This window comes from Natrix helvetica (assembly GCF_964273705.1).
Source record: "Natrix helvetica genome assembly, chromosome: 2".
Lineage (NCBI taxonomy): Eukaryota > Metazoa > Chordata > Lepidosauria > Squamata > Natricidae > Natrix > Natrix helvetica.
In genome coordinates, this window is record NC_138552.1 from 225,008,111 (window position 1) to 225,031,727 (window position 23,617).

Genomic DNA, 23,617 nt, shown 5'->3' on the forward strand with positions numbered 1-23,617 from the left:
TAAACTTTTATTAGGACTTGTGGTACTGATAAAGAGAGCTAAGAAAGTCTGATTCCAATAAAAGAGAAAGCTGAAACGAGCAAAAAAACAAACACCTTAGACTACTTAGAAGACAACCACAACCCACCAATACTGGCAAGGCAAGCTTCTGAATATAAACTGAGCAAACCCCACACTCACTTGCACTGATGATGTCACCTAGTTGGGTAATGAAATGTCTGCAAGCAGACAACCAAGCCCAGAGAGCATCAAGAACTCCATAAGTCTCATTGTTTGGAAAGGAAAGTTCATAATTAGCAACAGTAACAAAACTTTCTTATTAATCTCTCGTTGGAAAGAGTTGAGAGTGACACACAGTACTACCCCTATTACAATGAATACTAAATTCCGGGGTACTTCCTTCTATAGTGTGAACACGGTCTAAAGGAAGAAAAATTTCAAAAAGCTAATGTTGAAATTGTGAAGAAATTAGAAGGCAGTTGACATATAATGATATATGTAATTACTGATTTAATTTCCAACTCACTAATATTTTACTTGGTAAACCACATTCACTTAATGCCTTGCTGTAACCTGGCCTCTCGTTTCTTCTTAACTATTAAGGCAACATCATTTTTCAGTTTATTTATACTTGACTCAAGTTGTTCTCCAAAATCCTTCAACAAGTGTGATTGTCTCTCAGTAAAAAGTCGAAGTAGTTGGATGTTATCTTCATCCTAAAAATAAAATAAATAGCATTCTTTCCTGTAATATTGTATAGTAAAAAAATGTTTAAATAATAGTGCGGTTCATAATGCCTATCAAGGAAATAGGAACTTTGATACGAAAACAGCAAATGGACAATCTATAGAACAAAGGTTTTTCAACAAGATATTTTAAATAATTACTGTATAAATTGATATTTATCACATTAGTCCCCAGCAATTTTTATTTAGAATAGAAAGTATTTCTAGTATCCTAAATTTGAAGCCTCTGGGTCAGTGGTAGGATTCAAAATTTTTTACTACAGGTTCTGTGAGCGTGGCTTGGTGGGCATGGCAGGGGAAGGATACTGTAAAATCTCCATTCCTTCCCCACTCCAGAGGAAGGTTACTGCAAAATCCCCATTTCCTCCCGATCACTTGGGACTCGGGAGGCAGAGAATAGATGGGGGTGGGGCCAGTCAGTTGGTATTTACTGGTTCTCTGAAGTACTCAAAATTTCCACTACTGGTTCTCCAGAACTGGTCAGAACCTGCTGAATACCACCTCTGATCTGGTTGTATTTCCAGCAAGAGGGGATAAGGCTAAGCTTTGTTGAGGCCTCCCTGGCAGCAAGTCAAGATACTCATTTTGACCCTAATCTAAAATTGGCCCAGTTCGGGGGGTGATCTAGGGGCTATAAAAGGCTGTGGAGAAAGTACTAGGTGTGAAAACCTGAAGAAAAATAAACTACTCAGACCTTGTGGAAATGATATCCAGAAAACACAAACTGTTTAGAACTAAGGAGAACGTAATCCGTGTCTTTCCAAGAGAATTATAATGTATACCGGGGCTTTGTAGTGTTGTAGTTTTAAGAACTGTCCTCTGATCACATTCATTTTCTGGTAGAAGGATTTGAGAGCTTTAGCAAATTCAGCATCACAGCTGACCCGAGAGCTGCACACTGTGCGACTATCTCTTGATGCTGCTGAAATTATCTTATTAACGTGGAGTTTTGAAGGAGATTTTAAGATCTTACCTATAAGGAGATTTAAAAATCAGTATCAATGGGTTGAGAATAGGAATGCATTGTACAGAAGGGGACCCACCATAAAATGTTAAAGTGTTCCTTGTTTGAAGCTATTTGCAATCATTCCTAATCTCAAGAAATTTAGAATACAACTTGTTAACAAAATACTCTCGGCCACAGAATCTCATTGGGTGACTTGAGGCCAGGAAGTCCAACCTTCACAGGATTGTGCGGGGGGGAGGAGGGAATACAAGGAACAGCATTTATGTACACTGCTTTTGCTCTTGAATGACGGTTGGAAAACAGATATAAATAAATAATAAATAAATAAATGATATTCAGAATACCATCCCACTACGAAGTCAAAAATGAATATTTCACTTGAAACCAATTGGAGCCATCTGATTTTGTGGCCTAAAGGTGGAGCTCTAGCCTCACAATCAGGAGGTTGTGAGTTTGATCCTAGGCAGAGGGGAGATGTAGGGTCTCCTGCTTGGGCAGAGGGTTGGACTAGATAACCTGCAAGATCCCTCCCAACTGTTATTCTGTGGAGCATTTCATCCCGGTCTCAAGTTAATAAAATAATTATTTTAAAAGTTCCCGTTCTCAGCAATTCCAGATGGGTTTAAGAAATGTTTGACATTGTACTTCATCAACATCTGGAGGACTATCAGCTGTGGTAACAGCTGGCTTATCAATTTCAAAGTAAACAAAGAAAAGTAAAGAATTACATTTTTACTTACATTTTACTTCTGTAAGATACTTACAGAAATGGGTTTCTGCCTCATATTCTTTCAATTTAGCTTTCAGATGTATGTTTTCCTCTGTCAGAGATCTATTAATATCTCTAAGTAATTCAGTCTCTTGTTCTAGTTTTAACAGCTTTTGATAAAGTTCAGCAATATGGCTTTCTGTATCCTAAATAAAATATATTGTTTGTTATTTAGGATGTGTGTATGCAATTATTCAGATGGAAATGGCGATTAATAATGCAAGCTTTTTCATTGAATTAAAATGGTTATTGGCAATTTAAAAGCAAAGCCCAGAGCTTAGTGCAGGATGTTTGAACTGAAGTCATAGAATAAATACTTTAAGCCATTTGCAGAACTGGGAGGACAGGGACACTAAAACGTGCTGATAATTTATAAATCATAAAGTACATAAGATCTCCCTTTGAAGTTTGGTTACTGATGAGTATGTTTCTGGAGAAGCCTTCATTCATTTGGGAATCACTTCCTCAAGAAAAAAGAAAACAGCTGTCCCATCAGCAAGAAACAATTATATTGATGACTGCAGATATACACATTACAGAGACAACGACAAAGACTTAGGACATTAAATCAATGCCAATTCATAGCAACCACATAGATTGACCAACTCCAGAAGCTCTTCCCCATCATGGCTCTTCAGAACTTCCAGCGTATTGCTGCTGTATGGCAATATCTGGTCTAATGAGAAACGGTATCACTAAATAAATCATTTTTTCTTACTATAATAATGGGAATCACTCTCAAAACAGAGTGGAAGCTGATCCAGATAGAAATATTGCATGAGCTAAAGACTAAAATCCCATCATATAGTCCTAGGTTGCCTATCCTTCAAAAGCAATAGCTGCTCACTTCTGAAAAACAATTCCATAGTTGAGAACTGAATGTACAAAGGAACATCTATTTAAAGTTTGCCAAGTTAGGAGCATGACCCTAAGCTACCCAGAGTTATTCTGTGGTAAGATGAGCAGCAATACATTTAATTAATCAATAACAAGATGCAGCCCTAGTAAGTACGTGAAAATTCCCAGAAACCATCTGGAAAGTTCAGGCCTCAAGTTGGGAAACCATCTTAACCTGTTTCTCCTTTATCAATCATTCTCATATTTCTGTTTTCTTAACAGAAGAGGTAGCCTTTTTCTGATTCCCTACTTTTTCCTTTCTGCTGGTTTCTTCGGGATTTAGGGTAGAACTTGTGATGTTAATTCACCCCTTCATTCACCCCTTTCTTCTAGCACCGTGATGGCGAACCTATGGCACGTATGCCAGAGTTGGCACGCAAAGCCCTCTCTGTGGGCACGCACGCTGTCACCAGCTGCTCTTCTGTTTCCAGCACGCACATGCACGCCAGCCAGCTGGTCTTCACAGGCACTGGAGCAGCGGAAAACGCCCTGAAAAACAGCCAAAAAACCGGCTGTTTCCTGGGCCTTTTTCAGGCCATTTGGGGGGCATTTTCCATGCTGTTTTTTGGGCCTTTTTTAGGCCATTTTCCGGGCCATTTTCCAGCTGTTTTTGGGGTGTTTTGGGCCCAAAAACCCAGCCTGAAATAGCCCTGAAAATGGCCATAACCAATAAAAAAACAGGCATGTGTGCGCCGGCCAGCTGGTCTTAAGGTTTCCGGTGCTCCGGGGCACACATGCACACATGTTCTGGTTTGGGCACTTGGTACCGAAAAGGTTCACCATTACTGTTCTAGCATATCAATGGCATTTTTCCCCCTTCATTTTAGTCCTGATCCCTTTATCATCTATAGTAATCCTGGCAACAGTTCGATATTGGTTGCTCTTCCAAAGCTCTGGGGATGGATCAGTTGCTAACTTATGGCACGTTGGGAAATCTGTTTCTATTATGTTGCAAGGGAGCTGTGATACTATTCCTACAATAGTGCTTTTTCCCCATAAACATTTGTGCAAGATTGAATGTCAGTCCTGAGTATATCCCAAATGAAGTGAGAGTGCAATGGCATCAAACTACACTCTTCAGTAAATCTCCCATTAACTGTTGCCACAACTATCTCCTCCGACCTTTGAAGATTCTGAACAGTGGGTCTTTCTGTCCGGATGATTCAATTCCAGGCAACATTTCCAGCCTTATCACACATATAACATGTTATCTCATCAGTATCACTGTCCCACTCCAGTATAACTTTCTACTTCTTTCTCTATTCAATTAACCTTTTCTAATTGTGGCCTTTCCCCAACAACCTTCTAGGATCCTCTTCCCCTTTTCCCTGGTCTCCCTCCTGCCTCTGTTTCATGCTCCTTCTCTATTCAAAAGCAGGCCAAACACATAAAAGCATTCATTATTTGAGCTGTGTAGAAATGAAGAATACACTATTTTTAACTGCTAGTCATACACTCACCAGATCACCTCGTATTAAAATCCCCGCTTTTGGATTATCGATAATATATGAGCCTTCGCTAATGACAGCCATGCCTTCCTCAGTAGAACACAATTCTGCACATCCTTCTGTAGGACCAGGAAAATATTGTTACTTAAGAAGCATACATTATTTTCTAGCTGACAACAGGATCATTTTGTGTCAATTTCATTTATTTTTCTATCAGGGATCCTGAGTAACCTTGAAGTTCCTTGGACTGATATGCCCTTAGGCTTCAAGAATTTTATTTTACAGATTCTTTACATCATGCTCCTAAATAAATTAGCCTCAGCTACCCCGGGTGGTCCTTCTTCCCCTCTCACCTGATGGCATATTCTCCTGCTTAAGGTGCCTGCAGGCATCCCACTCCTAGCCAACAACCACCATTATGATATTGCTCATGCTCAGTATCCTAGGGAAACAAGGAAGCATGATAGAGGACCCAGTGTCACCTAGGAAGGCTAAGCATGCTGGACGAATGACATCCAAGTGATGTCATCCAGAGTCACTGGATCAGGGAGATGGACGGCATTAAAACTAACTAAATAAATAACAGAACAGTCAGAATTTTGTAGCTGTGGTAGTCTAATAATGAACAAGCAAGATGTAATGAAGAACCAACCAACAGTAAAAAGAATTGTGCATTTGGTCCAAAAGTCAACAGTACATCTTTCTACACTGAAAATTGAACTTGATCTGGTATAGTATTGTAAGGTTTTTGAATTCAGCTCAGAATCTGATAATTCCAATGAAATTCTGAACACGAGGCTACTGATTATCAGTTTTTATTTTCTGCAGAAAGCAAAAAGACTTGATGGCATTTTTGTTTCCCACCTTAACAGAGCAGGCATAGAGAGAGAAAAAAAAAACAGGCTTGAGCCTCACCGTCTCTTGGAGAAAAAAACTTTTTGTCAAACTTATTATAGTCTTACACAGCTTGCACAGCTTGTCATAGTGTTAGAAACATTATTTCATGTTACACAAATATGATTTTTCTCAGTGCACTGAAAACAATGGACCTTAGAAGAGGAAAGAAATACATTTGCTGACGTATAAAACAGAGCTTTGTTGGGGAATGCTGAACACACATTTCAAGTTACAAGCAAGGTTGCTTGGCACAATCCATTTGTTACTTTACTAGGCTAAGCTTGGCAATTCGCCTAGAAGTTTTATCTATGAAGTTGGCATGTTAGGTTACAATGGAGCTTCTCTCAACAGCAATTTAACAAAAGCTGAATTAGGTTGCACTCTGTGTATGCTCTAATCCTTCAGAGGTCCTTTCAGTATATATGTGGTATTATTCTAGCTGCTTATAATGCAAAGTGATCTGCAATGCTTAGAAGCCACAGCCATAGGAATAAAATATGATATTATTATTTTCTTCCTTTCAATTATTGTATTGTCTATTTGGCCAATAAATTCACAGATACAGGCATAATACATATATCTGTACTTATAAACATACATACATATGTTTTATTACTTTTTTGCAGGTTTCCAAAGGTTTCTCTTTATATCAACAAGCCAAGGTAGGGTGGGGAATCTTTGATAGACTCTTGATATTCCTGAACTACTGACACAATAAACCTGGCTAATGGTGAGGCAAGATGGAAGTTTAGTGCACCAACTTTTGGAAGGCTACAAGTTTTCCATTCCTAAATAAACTCTACATCAGTACACTGCAAGTACCTTCTAGTTGAAGGGAACAAGGTAAGGAGTAAGGGAGTAAGAATAATCTATTAGATTGCATGGTGGACTCTTGATCAGAAATCTCTTGCCTCTAGCAAAGAATAGTTTTTGAGCTTTCCATGAGTAAAGTTGGAGTTGGAAGCATTTGTGTCAAAGCAGCCAAAGAGTACCCTGACCAGTACTCTTCCTAGTATTAGCAGAGAATTCTGCATAAGGGACACACAGAGCTAAAATACTTACTAAAAAGTATTATGTGAAAGCCTTGGCGGGCCAAAGTTATGATCAGTGATGGAAGCCAGCATCTACTGTATGAGCCCACCTGGTGACAATCATGGCATTGGGAAGAATGCAATTTAGAATGTAGGATGAGATCATTCTAAACACTTGAATGAATGAGAACAATGGACATGCTGTGTGTTTCCGAAACTGAGAATGATTTAATAGATCAGAATATGGCAGTGTCTTACAGAGGAGGGAGGCAAGGAGGGTTAAGAAACTTCCCAACAGTGAGTACAATTAACCAGTGGAACAGCTTGCTTTCAGAAGTTGTAAGTGCTTTATCACTGGAAGTTTTTAAGAAGAGAATGGCCAGTCACCTGTCTGAAAAGCTACAAGGTCTTCTGCTTTAGATAGAATTAGATAGAAATCTTTGTAACATTTCATTCTGATTCACGAGTCACATGCTGACCAATTTAGTTAATTATTGAATATTAAATTTATCAATAACAGGTTTTGAAACCTGTAACTCTAACACAGATAATCCTTGACTTACAACTGCCATTGGGACTGGAAATCTGGTCGTAAGTCATTATTGTTGTAAGTGATTCCTAACAGAATGAGTGGAATATGAACATAAGGAGAGAACATGGGGAAAGTGCTGCGGGGTGGGGAACCATCAAGATTGCATAGTATAAAATCGCTGCAAGAAAATAAAGAGAAATAATTATGCTACAGAATAATGGTCAGGTTTGTGAAGTTATGCTAATGAGAAATATGAAAAAGGAAGTTTGCTGGAATGATAAGTAGAAAGAAGCTGCGAATGAGAAAATAATGCAAATAGGAGAATGACTGCAGAAGAAAACTGAGGATGAGAGGAAGCTATCACAGAATGTGTACGGAGAGAAAAAAGAAGGTTGTAAATAATGTAGTCTACAGAAGCAAGAGTCACTAAGAAAAAAAAAGCAGCAAAGAAAACTCAGAGTGGAATGAAAATGAAAAAATAGTTTGGCATTGAGTGAACAATGCTTAAGAAATCAGCAAAATGAATGGAATTTAAAATAAATGTCATGAAATTTCTGGGACAAACATAAGTTCTCAGTATACATACAAACAACAAAGTGATAAGTCATAGATCATAAATCATAAGATACAATAATGAATCATAAGATACAAACAATTGAAAAATCATAATATACCAAAAGGAGAAAGTAGTAGGAAAGATGAGAGGATGAGAAAGATGAGAAGATGACAAGGGCAGAAGCAATACAGGTAGTCCTCGAGTTACGACTGCAATTGAGCCCAAAATTTATGTTGCTAAGTGAAACATTTGTTAAGGGAGTTTGCCCCATTTTACGACTTTTCTTGTCACGGTTGTTAACTGAACCTTTCCATGTGTTAGTTAGTAACATGGTTGTTGAGTGAATCTGGATTCCCCATTGACTTTGATTGCCCGAAGGTTGCAAAAGGTGATTACATGACCCCGGGAAACTGCAAATGTCATAAATATGAACCACTTTCCAAGCATCCGAATTTTGGTCATGTGACCATGGGGATGCTGTAATGGTCGTAAGTGTGAAAAGCAGTCATAGGTCACTTCTTTCAGTGCCCTTGTAACTTTGAATGATCACTAAATGAACTGTTGTAAGTTGAGGACTGTCTATTCAGCCTATTATATGTGTAAATATCTTGAGGCATAAGACAGTGTTGAGGGAGTTATGCTACTATGTTAGGTAGCATATCAGTCAGCAGCAGGGGTGGGCTGCTGGTGGTTTGCAGGGGTTCAGGAGAACCTCTAGCTAAGATTCTGTCCAGTCTGTAGAACCCCCAAATCCCACTCATGGCTGGCTCCGCCCACTCCGCCCCTCCCAGGAGTTCCCAAGCGGCCGTTTTGGAAGCAGGTAAGTGCAGGGCGCATGTGGAGTTTGGGTCTGTTTCTGACCTCCAGAGAGCCTCTGTAGTCCAGGGAGGCCGTTTTTGCCCTCCCGGAGGCTTGAAAAAAACATCTGGAGCCCAGGGAGAGCAAAAACACCCCCGCTGCCATGGGGCAGGAGGCTGACTAGGCTATGCCCACCATGGCCATGCCACCCAGCAACCGGGCAGAGAACCCCTTGCTAAAATGTTAGAAGCCCGCCCCTGGCACAGAAGAGTCTTAGGTAATAAATGGGAAATTTAAGGAAAGGGTTCATATTGATCAGGAAGTAAGCACCACATGTATGATATTCCTTGATGCAATGTTTTGAAGCCTTTCTGCAAGCTGAGTTTGCCAGAGTAGGCTAGCAAGACCAAGAATAAAGGATTTTTTAATGTTTCCAAAAAAAAACCCCCAATAAAAGACAGGTTTATACCCTGTGTTTGTGTATATAGACATGAAGCTTTTCAAGATGCAAATGTAATTTAACAATGCTGAAATTAAAAGAATACCTTGAAGTCCCCACAAGTCAACAATTAAAGCATTTCTCTGTAGATAATTCAAAAAATCTTGGGAAACCTTCATGGATGAAAATTGAACCAATTCTTCTATTTTAGGATTTGCGTTCTTCCAAGCAGGCTTTGTGTATAATACATGTGGGAGATCATAAACTTTATATCTAAATATGCAAAAGAAGCAATTGTTCAATGAAAAGTCAGTTATTTTATTACTATTTATTTTCACACTCCTTTCCCTCTGAAAGAAGCCCAGAAACAAAGCTAAAAAGAATCAAAGCAACCTTCTTTTAAAGGAAAAAAAATGAAATTGAGCATTAAACAGTAAAGGCACATACCTTCAACAAGACAATAAACATGTGAGACTCAGAATATGTCCATTTTTAAATGACAAATGTAAAAAAAAAAAAGAATACCCAATTTGAATTCCCCTTTGGGCAACTTCTTTAATCCATTTAACTCCAAGGCACTGAAAAATGTGAATCTGGAAATCAATTCTTTTGCCCAGCAATTCCAAAGGGTCGATAATCATATCATCATCTGTCAAAGGTCTGTGGAGTGGAAAGAGAAAAAAAAGATAAGAGTAGTGCGAAGCATGTAAGAGACTAGCGACATTCATCCTGTCGGGTGAAGACCGCTATGAACCGGTTCCAACCCCTCCCTTCAAGATGGCTGCATGGAAGACAATAAAAAGGAATGTTTCATTTGTGATGACCTGGGGCAAAGCAACATAATCAGCTGATAGTTTGAACTCCCCTTTATTGCTCCAGCTTTCCCCCAAATGCTCCCATGTTTATGGCAAATCCCGGAGCAATGCGATCACACACACACACACACACACACACACACACACACACACACACACACCTCCAGCAGCCTCTGGCTGCAAGTAGTTCAGCAAAATGCTGTTAGCACAATGGCTTCAAGAAAAGAAGTCCAAACATCAGCAATGGCACACAAAACTCCATGAATTCAGTGCTTGTTCCTGATAAGCGCCCCTCTTCACAGCATCTCTTTAAGTCTCAGTCTCCAGGTGTGCCTTGTGAAGAGGGATGGGGCGCTCTCCTCAGTGGCCTGCACTGTTCCCTCCTCCTCTCCACTTTCCATGCTCGGGGACCAGGAGGGGCGGTCCTTATTTATCACCTGAGTTTGGCTGCTCCTCACTTGCACTGCCTGCCCTCTCTTTCTCTCTCTCTTGGTACTTCTGCCCCTGTTCTTCCCTGCTGGCAAGCCATCCCAAGCCCAAGGGACCCAGGGCTGCCTCGTCCTGCTCCTCCTTGCATTCCTCAGAAGCCAATGAGGCTTCTGCCCTCGACTTCCATTGACCGCAGATCCGGATCATCCTTCTCCATGGACTCAGGCTCCGAAGGGGCTATGACACATTTATCAAATAACCATTTATCATTCTATCCAAATTTGGACTTGTTAACTCTGAATTCTGAGTTATTCTCACTATTGAGGAAACTTATCTGCATTATGTTATACTTATCATGTTCTATGGGCCAGAGAAGAGCCTTTCCTGGGTCAATTTTTATCCTGCAATTATGATACATAAATGCTTACCTCCCATTTTGCATACATGGGATAATGTTGATCAATAGGATTGCTTCCTCCATTCCTTCAGAATTCAGAAGTTCTATTTGTTCCTCAAGTTTCATGCAATAAGCAAGAGATTGGAGCCAGATATGAGCAGATCCGAGATGAATTGCCTCCACAGGATCCCAAAATGGATCACTCTCTTTGTCAACTTGTACATCTTCTCCATTTAAAAACTGCCGGTAAAGCTCTTCCATTAAAAATTTTCTGTTGATGAACTTGGGTTTTGACCAAATCCATACCTACAAAAACCAATTCTATTCTGACTTAACTTTTTATACTCTGAAGACCACATGTATTGTTCAAAAAGATAGATAGATAGAGGCAGCATAGACAGAAATCTCTGCTTGGATCAAAAGTCCTGGAAATTGTTATATATGTCTTCACTTCCAGCCTAATTGAGAGAAGAGAGGCTGAACATATGGCACATGAGCATTACTTTTTGCTTTTGTTAATAAAAAATAAGCAAGGATTAACAAATAAATAATCTGCCTTCCAAGTGAACAGTCCCTAGAGGTATTTGGCATTTTATTTTCTGAAGAAGAAGGATGACCATCAGAGTTCAGTTTTATTTGAACTAGGAGAGGTAGGAGTTGCAATGTGTCTGAAGTTTAATATCTCTTCTTTTTTTAATGGCTAACTGGATAATTATGCATGTATATTTGAAATATTTTTCCTATGGATATACGTATCTCAACACATATGCTTTAATAAATACGTGGAGGAGAAAGAAGACAGAAGCAGCATAGATCTTTGTCCATGAACACCAAGAAAATCCAATATCATAAAATATTTCTTTACATTTGAACAGCTAATTTGGAGCTTCAGCACCAGGGTCAACCTCACTCAAAATGAGACCAATCACAGCACCATAAATGCCTTTAGATGGGAAAAGAACATTCACAAGAAACTCAGACTGCAATTCAATGCTCTCTTGCAATAATGCAGTCTTCTACTAATGCAGAAGTAGGTTCGTACCTGGTTAGTAACTTTGTGTACTACTTTAATTATGATCTCTTTTTGCAGGTCATAACCTCTGGAGTCCGAGGATGCTAGATTTTTCACTTTCAGTTCTAACTTTAGGTCCTGTTAAAGAAAAGCTCATCACAATATTTTTGTTGAGTAATACTTTGGCATAAATGTGGAAAGCTACCAAAAGCAAACTCATGGATATTCTTGTGTCTACATATTTCTAAATGCTTTTCCAATGTTAAGTTCCTTTAATTATTCTACAACATTATTTACTTGAGAGCCTAAGCAGTCACAACAATACCCTATTTTGTAACGAAACACTATTGTTCTTATTTATTGAATGACAATACACAAATAGATTACATAACTGAATCAAGAGATACCCTCAAGCTACTCATGTTCTCATGTTCTTCCTAATCACGTACAACTGTGCCAAGAATGGACTGTGCCACAGTTCCACATGAGGCATGAGACTAATCCACACACAAGATTTCCATCTTGTGGTGACTTGGTTTCTCAGAACTGTTCCCACAGCAATAAATCTTTTTTTATAGTCAGTCAAAGTTAACTAACATGTCTATTTTGTTTATAAACTAGCTCTAACCCATTTTCCCCTTACATCAGAGGTGTCAATCTCGTGGTGTCACTTCGTTGTCACGTGACGTATCACAATTTTTCCCCCTTCGTTAAAATTGGGGTGGGCATGGACAATGCGTGATGCACCCAACCCACAGGCTGCGAGTTTGACACCCCTGCCTTACATCATGAGATAACTGCTGGGCTGCAACTCCCAAAAATCTAGCATATAATGAAGAGAGAAGCATCAATTCAAGCCATACCTTCTTCAACTCTATACTCATCTGATTTGCTTCAGCAACCAATGGCATCAACTTAATATAATCATGGAATGCAGCAAGGACACTGGGATGTGGCTTGCCATCCTTCCTGTTTGCAGCACCTTTCAGAAAAGCAGCCCAGGGTCAAGACTAAACCAATAAAGTTGCCTGCATTTATTTATTTTTGAGAGAAATTAATAACTCATTGGAACATATATAGGATTACATCTTTTGCTAGCTTACGTTGACTATCATATTGTGCAAACTTCCCTTTGTTGATGAGACGATGACCTAAGCACAGTATTGCTTTAAGATTTTAGATGGTGCCAGCCTGTCAACTACAAGTTCATGTCCCAGTTCTCTACTTTGCAAAGTGCTGCATGGAATAGAGGGATGGGGTTGTTAGTCTCTCTGATTGTTATTAAGACATGGAACCCCTTCAACCCTCGCTCACTGAGCAGATTCTCAAACAAGTTTACCACGAAAGAACAGCACCTTGTTACAAGTTTCAAATTGCAAACCTCGACAGGAGAATGATTACAGTCAGATGCTTACCAAGTTTGTCCACACTGAAGCCTTTGGCAGCTGCCAGCTCTGATTGAATGAAGTCGTAATCATATCTGCTCAGATCCTCGCAGGTGCGGTTGATTGGAGGGCCAATGTAGAGGTATGCACTGTTTGATCCCAAAATTAGCCGGTCCTGGAGGATTGTATACACTATGCATGCTGAAAGAATTTCTATTTCATTGTAGTTTATAAGCTTATCAAAGACCAACATTGTAAACGGAATATTCTTGTTTTGAAGCCAGGAAAAGGGTAAGATACCTGTTATTTAAAAGGGACTGAAATTTTGTTTTTAAATTTATTTATTCTTTTTTTTTTGCTTTTAAAATAATGACAGAGCAACCGAAAAAAATAATACCCAAAATAAAAATTCATACATTGTCAAAGAAGAAATCAAAAACACATAAAAGCACTGAGCTCTTAAGTGAAAAGAACTCTTTCAAATAGCTTAACTACAAACTCAGCATGTGGCCTTAAGGCTTAAGCCATCTGTTTCAGAGATAGTATTCTATTTTCTTCACTACCGGTTTGGTAACGGGAGCGCATGCACATCTGGGAATCCACATAAATTTCTGCGCAATTTATGATGATATTAGGGTGGGTGGGCAGAGCCTTGCGCCACCACCACTACTGGTTCGCCCGAATCGGTGCGAACTGACAGCATACCACCTCTGATCTGTTTCCTTATAACATTAGCTCCTTTTTCTAAAATACACAGATAATACCAATGCAATATTAGCCTACTTAAAACTAAATGAGGAATTTCTAATAAAATTAAGTAATGAAGCACTTTGTGCTCTGCCCAATGTACAATACAAGTGTCCTGTACATCCAAACTGAAAGATTCAAACCTCCAATTTATCCTGAAATGATTTTGCTATTTCTCATCTTGTTATCCAGCTTGCTTTGATATTTCTCAGTCTAGCTTCAGAATTATTAAACAATTGTGAAACAGCTGAGAAGAGGAAAAGAACCAGAGATCACATCTTGGATGTCCTTGAGGAAAGTGAGATGTGAGACTAACAAACCAATGAGTAAGTGTGCTGTTTTCGGCTGCAATGGATTTGATCCGGAAGACTTTAAAAATGCTTCTGAAGACAAGTTCAGAACATTCAAGAGGAAGAGTCGAGAAGTAAAATTGGCTGTTTCAAACGCAGTCTACCATATTTTTCGGAGTATAAGACACACCTTTTTTCCTCAAAAAAGAGGCTGAAAATTTGGGTGCGTCTTATACACCAAATGCAGCATTTTTTGCCTCCTGAAGCCCCACCCCCTTCACCAAAATAGCCGTGAATACCCTTATGGAGACTTTCAGAGAGTTCCTGGGGGCTGGGGAGGGCAGAAATGAGCAAAAAACGGGCCGTGTTTGCCCCCCCCCCCAGCCCCCAGCAGCACTCTATAAGCCTCCATAAGGCTATGCATGCTTTTTTTTGACAAAAAGCGGGGGCCGTTTTTGCGCAAAGCGGGGCAGTTTTTGCAAAAAACGGGGCTTTTTTATCGTTTTTGCCCCCCGGAGCACACTGTAAGCCCCCCCAAGGCTATTCATGCCTTTTTAAAAAAAACAACGGGCCTGTTTTTGAGAAAAACTGGCCATTTTGGGGAGGTTTGCAGAGTGCAAAAACTTTTTTTTTCCCTTTTGGAAAGCTCTTTAACTGATTGATGAGAATTACATTGATCAAGTGCTGTGCCAGCAGAAACAAAGTCTTAGGTGCTGCAGATTGTAAATGATTTCCTTCTCCAGCACATGGATAAATACACCTGGAAACATCTACTGTACCTATCTACCTACTCTCTCTCCCTCCCTCCCTCCCTCCTGTATTTCTCTCTCTCTCTCCCTCCCTCTATATACCTACTTACTTTCTCCCTCCCTCCCTAACTACCTACTATATTTCTCTCTCTCTCCCCTCCTCTATCTACCTACGTACCTACCTACTCTCTCTCTCCCTACCTACTGTATTTCTCTCTCTCTCTATCCCTCTAGCTACTAACCTACCTACTCTCTCTCTCTCTCCTTGCCTACTGTATTTCTCTATCTCTATTTCTCTCTTTCTCCCTACCTACTTACTGTATTTCTCTCTCTGTCTCTCTCTCTCTCTCTATCACTCTATCTACCAACCTACCTACTCTCTCTCTTCCTACCTACTGTATTTCTATCTCTATTTCTCTCTCTCTCCCTCTACCTACCAACCTACCTACTCTCTCTCTCCCTACCTATCTACTGTATTTCTCTATCTCTATTTTTTTCTCTCTCTATCCTTTATCTACCTACCTACCTAACTACTCTCTCTCTCTCCCTACCTACCTACTGTATTTCTCTCTCTTTCTCTCCCTCTCTATCTCTCTATCTACCTGCCTACTTTTTAAAAAATATGCCTCTTCAAAACCTTGGTGTGTTTTTACTCCGGTGCGTCTTATACTCCAAAAAATACGGTAGTTTTCTCATTACTTGGACAAACTTTGTTTCACTGAAACAAGATACTGGCAATGCCATCATGTGGCTCATTTGTGTATTTACCCTGCTTTTTGAAACCAAATTGTGTCTTAGTCAACAAAATATAGTTAAAGAATTTACAGCATGTATGAACCCAATCGACTTTCCCTTTGATGCTTATACAATAGCCAAAGTAATAAGTTTCTCTCCTAAGTATAATATTCTCTTGTGCTTTAGTTTATATGAGTTGTGAATTCAGTTGATGTCCTCTGGTATCTGCCAAGACTTTGATGATAAATTTCCTGTTTATATTGCCTGCATAAAATGCAAAACCAGAGAGGCTGCCAAAACACTTATTAGGCCATAATGTTCAACAAAATGTTCAGCTTGGTGGCCACAATACTTGTATCTTCTCTCTCTTAATGGAGATTGAATTCTTCCCAAATGATCCTAAGCCTCTGTTTGAAAATCCAGTTTGCTCTGTGGCTGTAGCAGAGATGAGTTTCAAGAGCCATCTGGTTTGTATTTGGGAACAACAGCATTCTAAGGTAGGAGACACACCAGGACATGGGGGAAATGACAAATCCACACAAAACTCACCAGATGTTGAAGCTTAGTTTTCACCACAATGGGTACTCCATTCACAATGACCTTACATTTATCCCAAGGAGATACAGTAACTTTGCCATTGGTGTATGTGAATGTTGCGTGCTTATCCAAAATGCTGGAAAAGAGCAAGGCAAGCAATTCATCCCAAAAGTGAAAGGTTTTCTGCTATAAATCCAGGAAATATAAGATGGCTAGTAACACAACCATATATGGAACAAAGAAGACATCACTGGGAATGAGGAGGAGAAAATGAAGGGAGGACAATGTCCTCATTTTGCGTACCACACATTTCTATTTCAGTCTCTACCAACACTTTCACATCTCACAAGCCATAAGAGATCACCTACTCCTACGATAGCTTCTTATGTAGTCAAGCTTAAGATTTTTGAAAGGCTAAGAGCTGGAAAAGACAGAGCAATGTTTCAAAACGTTCAGCACTGTATCTGGGAGGAAATGTTTTAAAGTTTTACATTTTCTTGTAATTATCTAAAGCTCATGTTACAATGGTTGTATGATTCCTGCCTCAAAATGGTGGCAAGAATTGTACCACGAATTGTAGTTGAGAAACACTGAGAAAGAAATGGCCCTGATGATCCACATGGGTCTGGAGGCTAGGTTGTTATGATCCAATAGAAAAGGAATGGACACTCTAAGACAAATAAATATATTACATATAATTTGTCTTAGAGCAGGGGTGTCCAAACTTGGGAACTTTAAGACTTGTGGACTTCAACTCCCAGAATTCCCCAGCCAGCATGGCTGGCTGGGGAATTCTAGGAGTTGAAGTCCACAAGTCTTAAAGTTCCCAAGTTTGGACACCCCTGTCTTAGAGTGTCTATTCCTTTCTTACATTAGGAAAACAACATCTTACACACTAAGCTATACAGAGATGCCTGGAATATCACAGTTGTGAGACAGGGAGACAAAGCTATTAATACGTCTCTTATTCAATAAGCCTCTTAGCACACTTTTATACCTGCCTGAATAATCATTGCACAAAAATACAGAAAACCAAATTATATCCTCACCAAGTTTATGCACTCTCTCTGATAGTGAGCACTAAATTGTTCTGATACATACCCCAAACCTCTGAGGATGATTGCGTTTGATGGAGATTGGCCAACCTCAGAAGACCCTGAAAGGAAAATGTTTGCCTTGCATATTTGTGCCACACTGAATATTGATCTAGATCAGTCTATCTCAAAAGGGCTCTTTTCAGATGCACTGGAACTGCATTTCCTAGACTGCCAAGCCAGAATGGCCAATATTCTGCTGTTTGTAATTCTGAGAGTTTGTTCATATATAAAGAGCATCAGATAAATTAAGGTTACCCTAGGGCCGTGATGGCGAACCTATGGCATGTGTGCCAGAGGTGACATGCATAGCCCTCTCTGCTGGCACATGCACCGTCAGTGATCTCCCCAAGTTAGATCTCCATGGCGTTTCTTTCGTGAGCTTCTGTTTCCCTGCCAACGATGAAACAGAACCTCACGAAATTAAGAGATCTTACCTGTTACGGTGTTGGGCTGTCCCGCCTCATGTCCGCACATGTCTGCATGACTGTGCATGCACACATTCATGCTTGTTCATGCATGTGCGTATTTACACACAAGCACACCTTTCAGTTTGGGAATGTGCGCGCACACAGTTTGGGCACTCAATGCCTAAAAGATTCACCATCACTGCCCTAGGGTGTCCATAATAGAGACATAGAAAACTAACAGCTAACAGAAAATGAACAGAACTAACTAACAGAAAAGAAGCATTGAGTCTGCCCTTTCCTTAAGTTACTTGTACAACTGACATTAAAAAAAATAAAGTGTAAGCGCTTATATTTCCTTGAATGGCATTGTTCATGCATTGGATGCTTAATACAGATATTGATCAACGTACAACCACAATTGAGCCACAAATTTCTGTTGCTAAGTGAGACATTTGTTAAGTGAGCTTTGCCCCATTTTATGCCCTCTCTTGCCACAGTTGTTAAGTGAATCACTGCAGTTGTTAAGTTAGTAAGAAGGTTGCTAAGTGAATCTGACTTCACCATTGACTTTGCTCATCAGAAGTTTACAAAATGTAATCACATAACTCGAGGACACTACAACTGTCATAAATATAGGTCAGTTGCCAAGTGTCTGAATTTTGATCAGATGACCATAGGGATGCTGCAGTGGTCGTAAATGTGAAAAACGGTCGTAGGTCACTTATTTCAGAGCGATTGTAACTTCAAAGAAGTCACTAAATGAACTGCTGCAAGTGAAGGACTACCTGTATTACAAAAGGAAATGTTACAGTTAAACAAAATAATACCCTCTTGAATGAAATACTTCAGAACTCCTGAAAGTTGAGGGTCTTCATTAATATTCACAAGATATGGAAAAGTTTCCATCATCTGTCTCTCCTGCTGAAGAATCAAATAAATCTTATTTCAGCAGATGCTCTTCCTTCACATGCTGAGAACCACATGACATATTCCTTTTAAGTAATAAATGCATTTGGTCTTTTCCCAAGGGATTCTGAAAAAGAGGGCTATTATAAATAAGGGCGCCATTGAGTTCTGTATTCCTCTCAAATCATCCTTCTGATTTAAAAATCTAGTATGACAACAAAATCATACCTATTTGGCATTTACACTTCTAAGGACAGCTGAAACTTTATGAAGCAAGAGTCTTTGTAGCTACAGGGATAGTTTTCCTGATTTGAGTATTAACAGTATGCATGTTTGCTTTTATATCCTGGAAACCCCTCATGAGCAGAGACGCATTCATAGCTATTAAATGTATAGTACCATCTATGAGGATTTAATTTTTTGCACCATTATTTCTTCTGCTCTCAGGCCAGTGTTTTCATTTGTTGTATTTTCTTCTTATATCCTTGTTTTCCAGCACGCTAGTAAAGTTCTACAGCTCATTCCAGAGATGGACTGAGGACTATACTTGGTCTTGAAGTTCAAATCCTGGGAGTTCTCTTCCAAAACACAAGGGAGTTTGCATGGGTTTGGGCGATCCTCTGCCCAGTTCAGCGAACTCTCAAATGCCACCCCTGACTGGCCCCTCCCTTCCCGCCCCTCTCACCCCTCCCAGGAGTCTCCATTCATGATGCCAGGTAAGTGCAAGGCCCGCACGGAGGCTTAGGAAGGGGGGAAAACAGGCCTACTGGAAGTTCTGGAAGTCCCGAAACAGACGTGTTTCTGGCCTCTGGAGGGCCTCCAGAGCCTGGGGGAAGCAGTTTTCACCCTCCCAGAGGCTCAAAGAAAGCCTGTGGAGCCTGGGAAGGGTGAAAAACATCTGTCTGCCCCGTCCCGTCCCCGGTGCAGGAGACCTACATCCACCATGGCCATGCCCATCCAGCAACGGGGCAGCGAACCCATTGGTGCAATTTTTGAAGCCCACCCCTGTCCACAGCAAACCATAGCTTAGATTTTTATCACTTCCTGCCACTTAAAATTAAATTAATCAAATACAAATAGCATTTCTCTTTCATCCAATTTAAAAATACTACTCAGGAGTAATGCTGAGAAAGGTTTTGGGACAAGCAAATGCAAAGCTTCCAGAGGCCACTTGCATCCTGGAGCCTTGAGGTTATGCACTTTTGGCATGAAGAGTCTGAGTTGCTAAACATAAAATAGTTTCGCCTGCTCACTAGATGCTGTGGAAATTTCTGGAGGGAAGTAACTGAATCTTATTGGAAACAGTCTTTGTTCAGCCCACTTGAAAAAGCTGTTGCAGCTATAAAGATCTGGCATATTCAGAAAACACTTCTACCTCCACTTCCCCAAGAGTGCTCTCCTTCATTGAAATAAGAAGGAAATTATTTCCCTATTTCTTCTTATTTGGAACTACAGAACCAACAGAGGGGGGAGAAGATGACATCACCTATCTCCTGTCTACAATGCAGACTTCGCAGCCCCTTCCAAGAAGATTCTACCATCAATTGTACCCTGATTCAGCAGATCTTGAGGGCACAGATAAATCCCCTCAAGTGGCCTTAACACCTTCCAGAGAGTGCCAACGACCAGAAGACTGCAAATAATTACAATCCCTCCATCCCCCCCACCCCATCCTATCAGAATCTATCCTTCCACCACCACCCCATCTGCCATCAGAACTGATGAAGCTCCTGGGATGAGAAGCAAAATGTCTTCTTCCCCTTCCTCATTGAAAAAACAGTTCAGTTGCCTTTTGAAGAAAAAAAAAAGACAATTGCTTTATAAACATAAACATTGCCTTGTTGATCCAACTACTAAAGTGACCAATTGTATTTTGTTCTAATAGTGGTAACCTTAGTGAAAAGCCACTGGAGGGAGCTTAGGCTCCAGACAAATGTGACAAGCTTTCTGCATCCCAAGCCATGACCTGAGTGATTGCTCCATATTGTTGTTCCCATTCTTTCCGGGCTTCTTCCAGACGATATTCCCAAGTTGCTTGAATAGCGTGAATCCGTAGTTCATTTTCCGCCAGCAGGGAACGAAGCTCTTCTGCAAAAGACAAGACAACCAAATTAAGACACAAAAAGAAAACAGAATAATTTAATTAACATCCTCTCTTACTAATTCCATTAAGTATCACTGAAGCTATTGTAACACTTTAGATCTGAAATACACAGAAATCTCTGATTCCTATATATTCAGCAATTAAAACAAACATATATGAATACTGATGCAATCTTTCCAGACAGGAATTATTATATCCATGTGTCCCTGAATGGATTGTTGGGACATATAAAGGCATGCTCCCACTGCCAAACCGGTAGTGAAGATAAGAGGATACAATTACTGATCTGGTCAGTATTTGGATTATTATAGAATGCGTAGATATAAAATGTGCACATCCGGAATGTGTTCGACCAATCAAATGTCCTTCTTCTGGAAATGGATGTTTTTGGCCCAATCCCCACTCAGGAAAGATATTCCTGGTCATTACTGACACCTGAGCAATTCAGGGGTCAAGTACTTGTATGTAACTAAGGCTTAGACTATCTTTCCCATACTAATTGTCTCTCTAATAAGCTGCTTCAGAAGACTCTTAGTGATTAATTGCATGTGTGTAGGACAGACAGGGCAGGGCTCAAGTTAGAAAAACAATCATGGAAAGAAAGGTTATTCATGGTCAAGCAAAAATACTTTTATGTCTGCACCACACAATCTAGGCCATCTCCATTGTGTGAAATCTTCCAGACAACAGAAAGCACAGGAAAGAGTCTAAAATCCAGTAATTATGGTATTTTTGCTGCAAAATACATACTTGTTTTGTCTACTATTGTTCTTCCAGAATTCCCAAGGCTGGACAATCTGGACAACAAATTACAATTTTCCATCTTGAGATCATTTATCAGTTTTGCTGTTGTTCCTGAATTTATCACAGCCCGGTTTTTTATTTTTTTTGTTCTTTTGGATGAAACGAAACAGAAAAAAAAATACAAATTACTGTACTGACTTGAAGAAGTAAAAAATCCAAGTAAATATTGATGCTGGGCTTTCCGATCTGCTCTGCAAAAATTTGGATAACTGCTACATGCCAACAAACAGGAAGCAAAACTATTAGATTTTTGCAGACCAGGCATCACCTCCAATTCTAATCCAAAAATCTGCCAAAGATTTTGAAAGGTTGGGGAAGGTTGAACTTCCATGCATTATGACAAACTGGCCTACATAGATCGACCATCAAATTAATGCTTATCTTAAATGTGTCTCTTGCAATACAAAATCCCATGGCAAATTATTGTCACATGGGACAAGAGGAAACTTTGTGGAGAGAACTCCTTGCTCTGATCCTACTCAGGATGATTATTGGGGGAGGATGCAGAAGGGGGAAGACAGAAAAGTTTTCAAAATTAAAATATTGGGGGGCATTTTTTACAGTTGCGATGAACAGGTATGTCCAAATCTTCAAATGCCTAAGAGAATAGTCTGTTTTGTCTATCATGCTTTTTTTCTTTTTTCATCTTTAATTTGGCAATCATATATTTTGTGTTATTAGACTTAGCCTGGCCTGGTGTAATAAAGTATCGTATTTTTCAGCCTATAAGACACTCCGGACTATAAGACGCACATAACTTTAGAGGAGGGGGAAAAATCTGCCTCTACCTCCCAGCATCCATCCAGTATTCATCAGGCTAGCGTCCTTGCAGCAAACAGCCTGGTCAGCTTCAGCACATTATCACAGCCCTAGCACATGGCTCATCAGGGCTCCGCTCTGTTGTGCCGACTACCAGTCAACTGACCTCAGCTGCTGCTGCTGCAGGGGAATGCTGGGACCTTTGCTATCGAGAAGCTGATTGGCAGTTGGATCGGCCTTTTGGCATACCGTGGATCAGCTGTTCTAGGTGGCGGAGATCGACACTGTTTGCCGCTGCCGCTCACCATCGCCATTCGCCACTGCTCACTGCCGCTGTTCACCGTTTGCCACCACTCGCCACTGCCGATTGCTGCTGCTGCCGATTGCCACTGCTACCATTTTGTGGCAGTGATTGGTGGCGATTGGCGGCGACGAACGGTGACAGCAGTGACAAGTGGTGGCGGTGACAGGCAGCAGTGACAAATGCTACACTGCACCAACCCCCTCCCCCCCTAATTTTCTCTCTATAGGACATTTCCATCCAATTTGTGTGGGGAGCGGGGGAGTGCATCTTGTAGTGAAAAAAATACAGTGAATTAAAAATGGATAATTCCTAACTCAGAAGTAAATGTTTTGAGTGATAATATACCAGATGCTCTGCATAATGGCATGTGGCATAAATAACAGGGTTTTTCCCCTATTTAATCATGTCCAATTCTCAGAAACTACCCTGACAAGTCCCTGCAGGTTTTTTTGGCAAGGTTTTTTAGAAATGGTTTGTCATTTTCTCCTTCCTAGGGCTAAGAGAGTCTGACTTTGTGCCTAGAACTTATGGTCTTCCAGTTGATACTGGATACCTTAACTACTACACCAAACCAGCTGTCAAATACAGGTTATTAATAGTTAATTCCTTGTCTCAAATTGGATTCTAATCTACCCGTTCATTTTACAGGAAGTGAAATCAATCTACCTTTCAGCGTACCGCAAAGTTGACAATGTCTCATCATAGCATATGTCTGCTGGACTAATTGTTGCAATCTAGAAATATGTAAACATAGTAAATGTGAATACATTTTCATGCAACCTATTTTGTTATTGTTATGAACAGAATAGAAATTGCTAACTGGCAGTGTCATGGCTACCCCTGGAGAAATGCTACCAGTCAGTATTTGTGGAAAAGACACAGATTGAAATATTTGTCCACTGTGGAAACAGAAGTCAAAATCTTTGATAGCGCAACATTTTTATGTAAATAAAAAAGGCAAGCACACTTTTTAAGCCAGGGCTCCCCAACTCCCCCGACCACAGCCTATTTGGAATTGGGCCATGTGAGACAACGGCTGGAGAGTGCGCATGCGCAGCTC

At 40.1% G+C, this 23,617-nt stretch overlaps 1 protein-coding gene across 1 annotated transcript in view; it reads right to left on the bottom strand.

Annotated features, from left to right (window-relative positions):
* Nucleotides 1–52: 52 nt before the first annotated feature.
* Nucleotides 53–23,617, bottom strand: part of LOC309388539 (kinesin-like protein KIF28) — a gene marked incomplete at its 5' end in the record, with an annotated part of 34,953 nt that continues 11,388 nt past the window's right edge. The window contains 16 exons of the mRNA XM_081945950.1: nucleotides 53–716; nucleotides 1,529–1,719; nucleotides 2,478–2,628; nucleotides 4,840–4,946; nucleotides 9,187–9,353; nucleotides 9,606–9,740; nucleotides 10,753–11,027; nucleotides 11,764–11,871; nucleotides 12,597–12,715; nucleotides 13,149–13,293; nucleotides 16,189–16,312; nucleotides 17,278–17,332; nucleotides 18,508–18,598; nucleotides 20,553–20,674; nucleotides 21,441–21,583; nucleotides 23,224–23,291. Coding sequence (XP_081802076.1) covers nucleotides 552–716; nucleotides 1,529–1,719; nucleotides 2,478–2,628; nucleotides 4,840–4,946; nucleotides 9,187–9,353; nucleotides 9,606–9,740; nucleotides 10,753–11,027; nucleotides 11,764–11,871; nucleotides 12,597–12,715; nucleotides 13,149–13,293; nucleotides 16,189–16,312; nucleotides 17,278–17,332; nucleotides 18,508–18,598; nucleotides 20,553–20,674; nucleotides 21,441–21,583; nucleotides 23,224–23,291 — 2,166 coding nt within the window. The 3' untranslated portion in view covers nucleotides 53–551. The remainder of the gene's footprint in view (nucleotides 717–1,528; nucleotides 1,720–2,477; nucleotides 2,629–4,839; nucleotides 4,947–9,186; nucleotides 9,354–9,605; nucleotides 9,741–10,752; nucleotides 11,028–11,763; nucleotides 11,872–12,596; nucleotides 12,716–13,148; nucleotides 13,294–16,188; nucleotides 16,313–17,277; nucleotides 17,333–18,507; nucleotides 18,599–20,552; nucleotides 20,675–21,440; nucleotides 21,584–23,223; nucleotides 23,292–23,617) is intronic.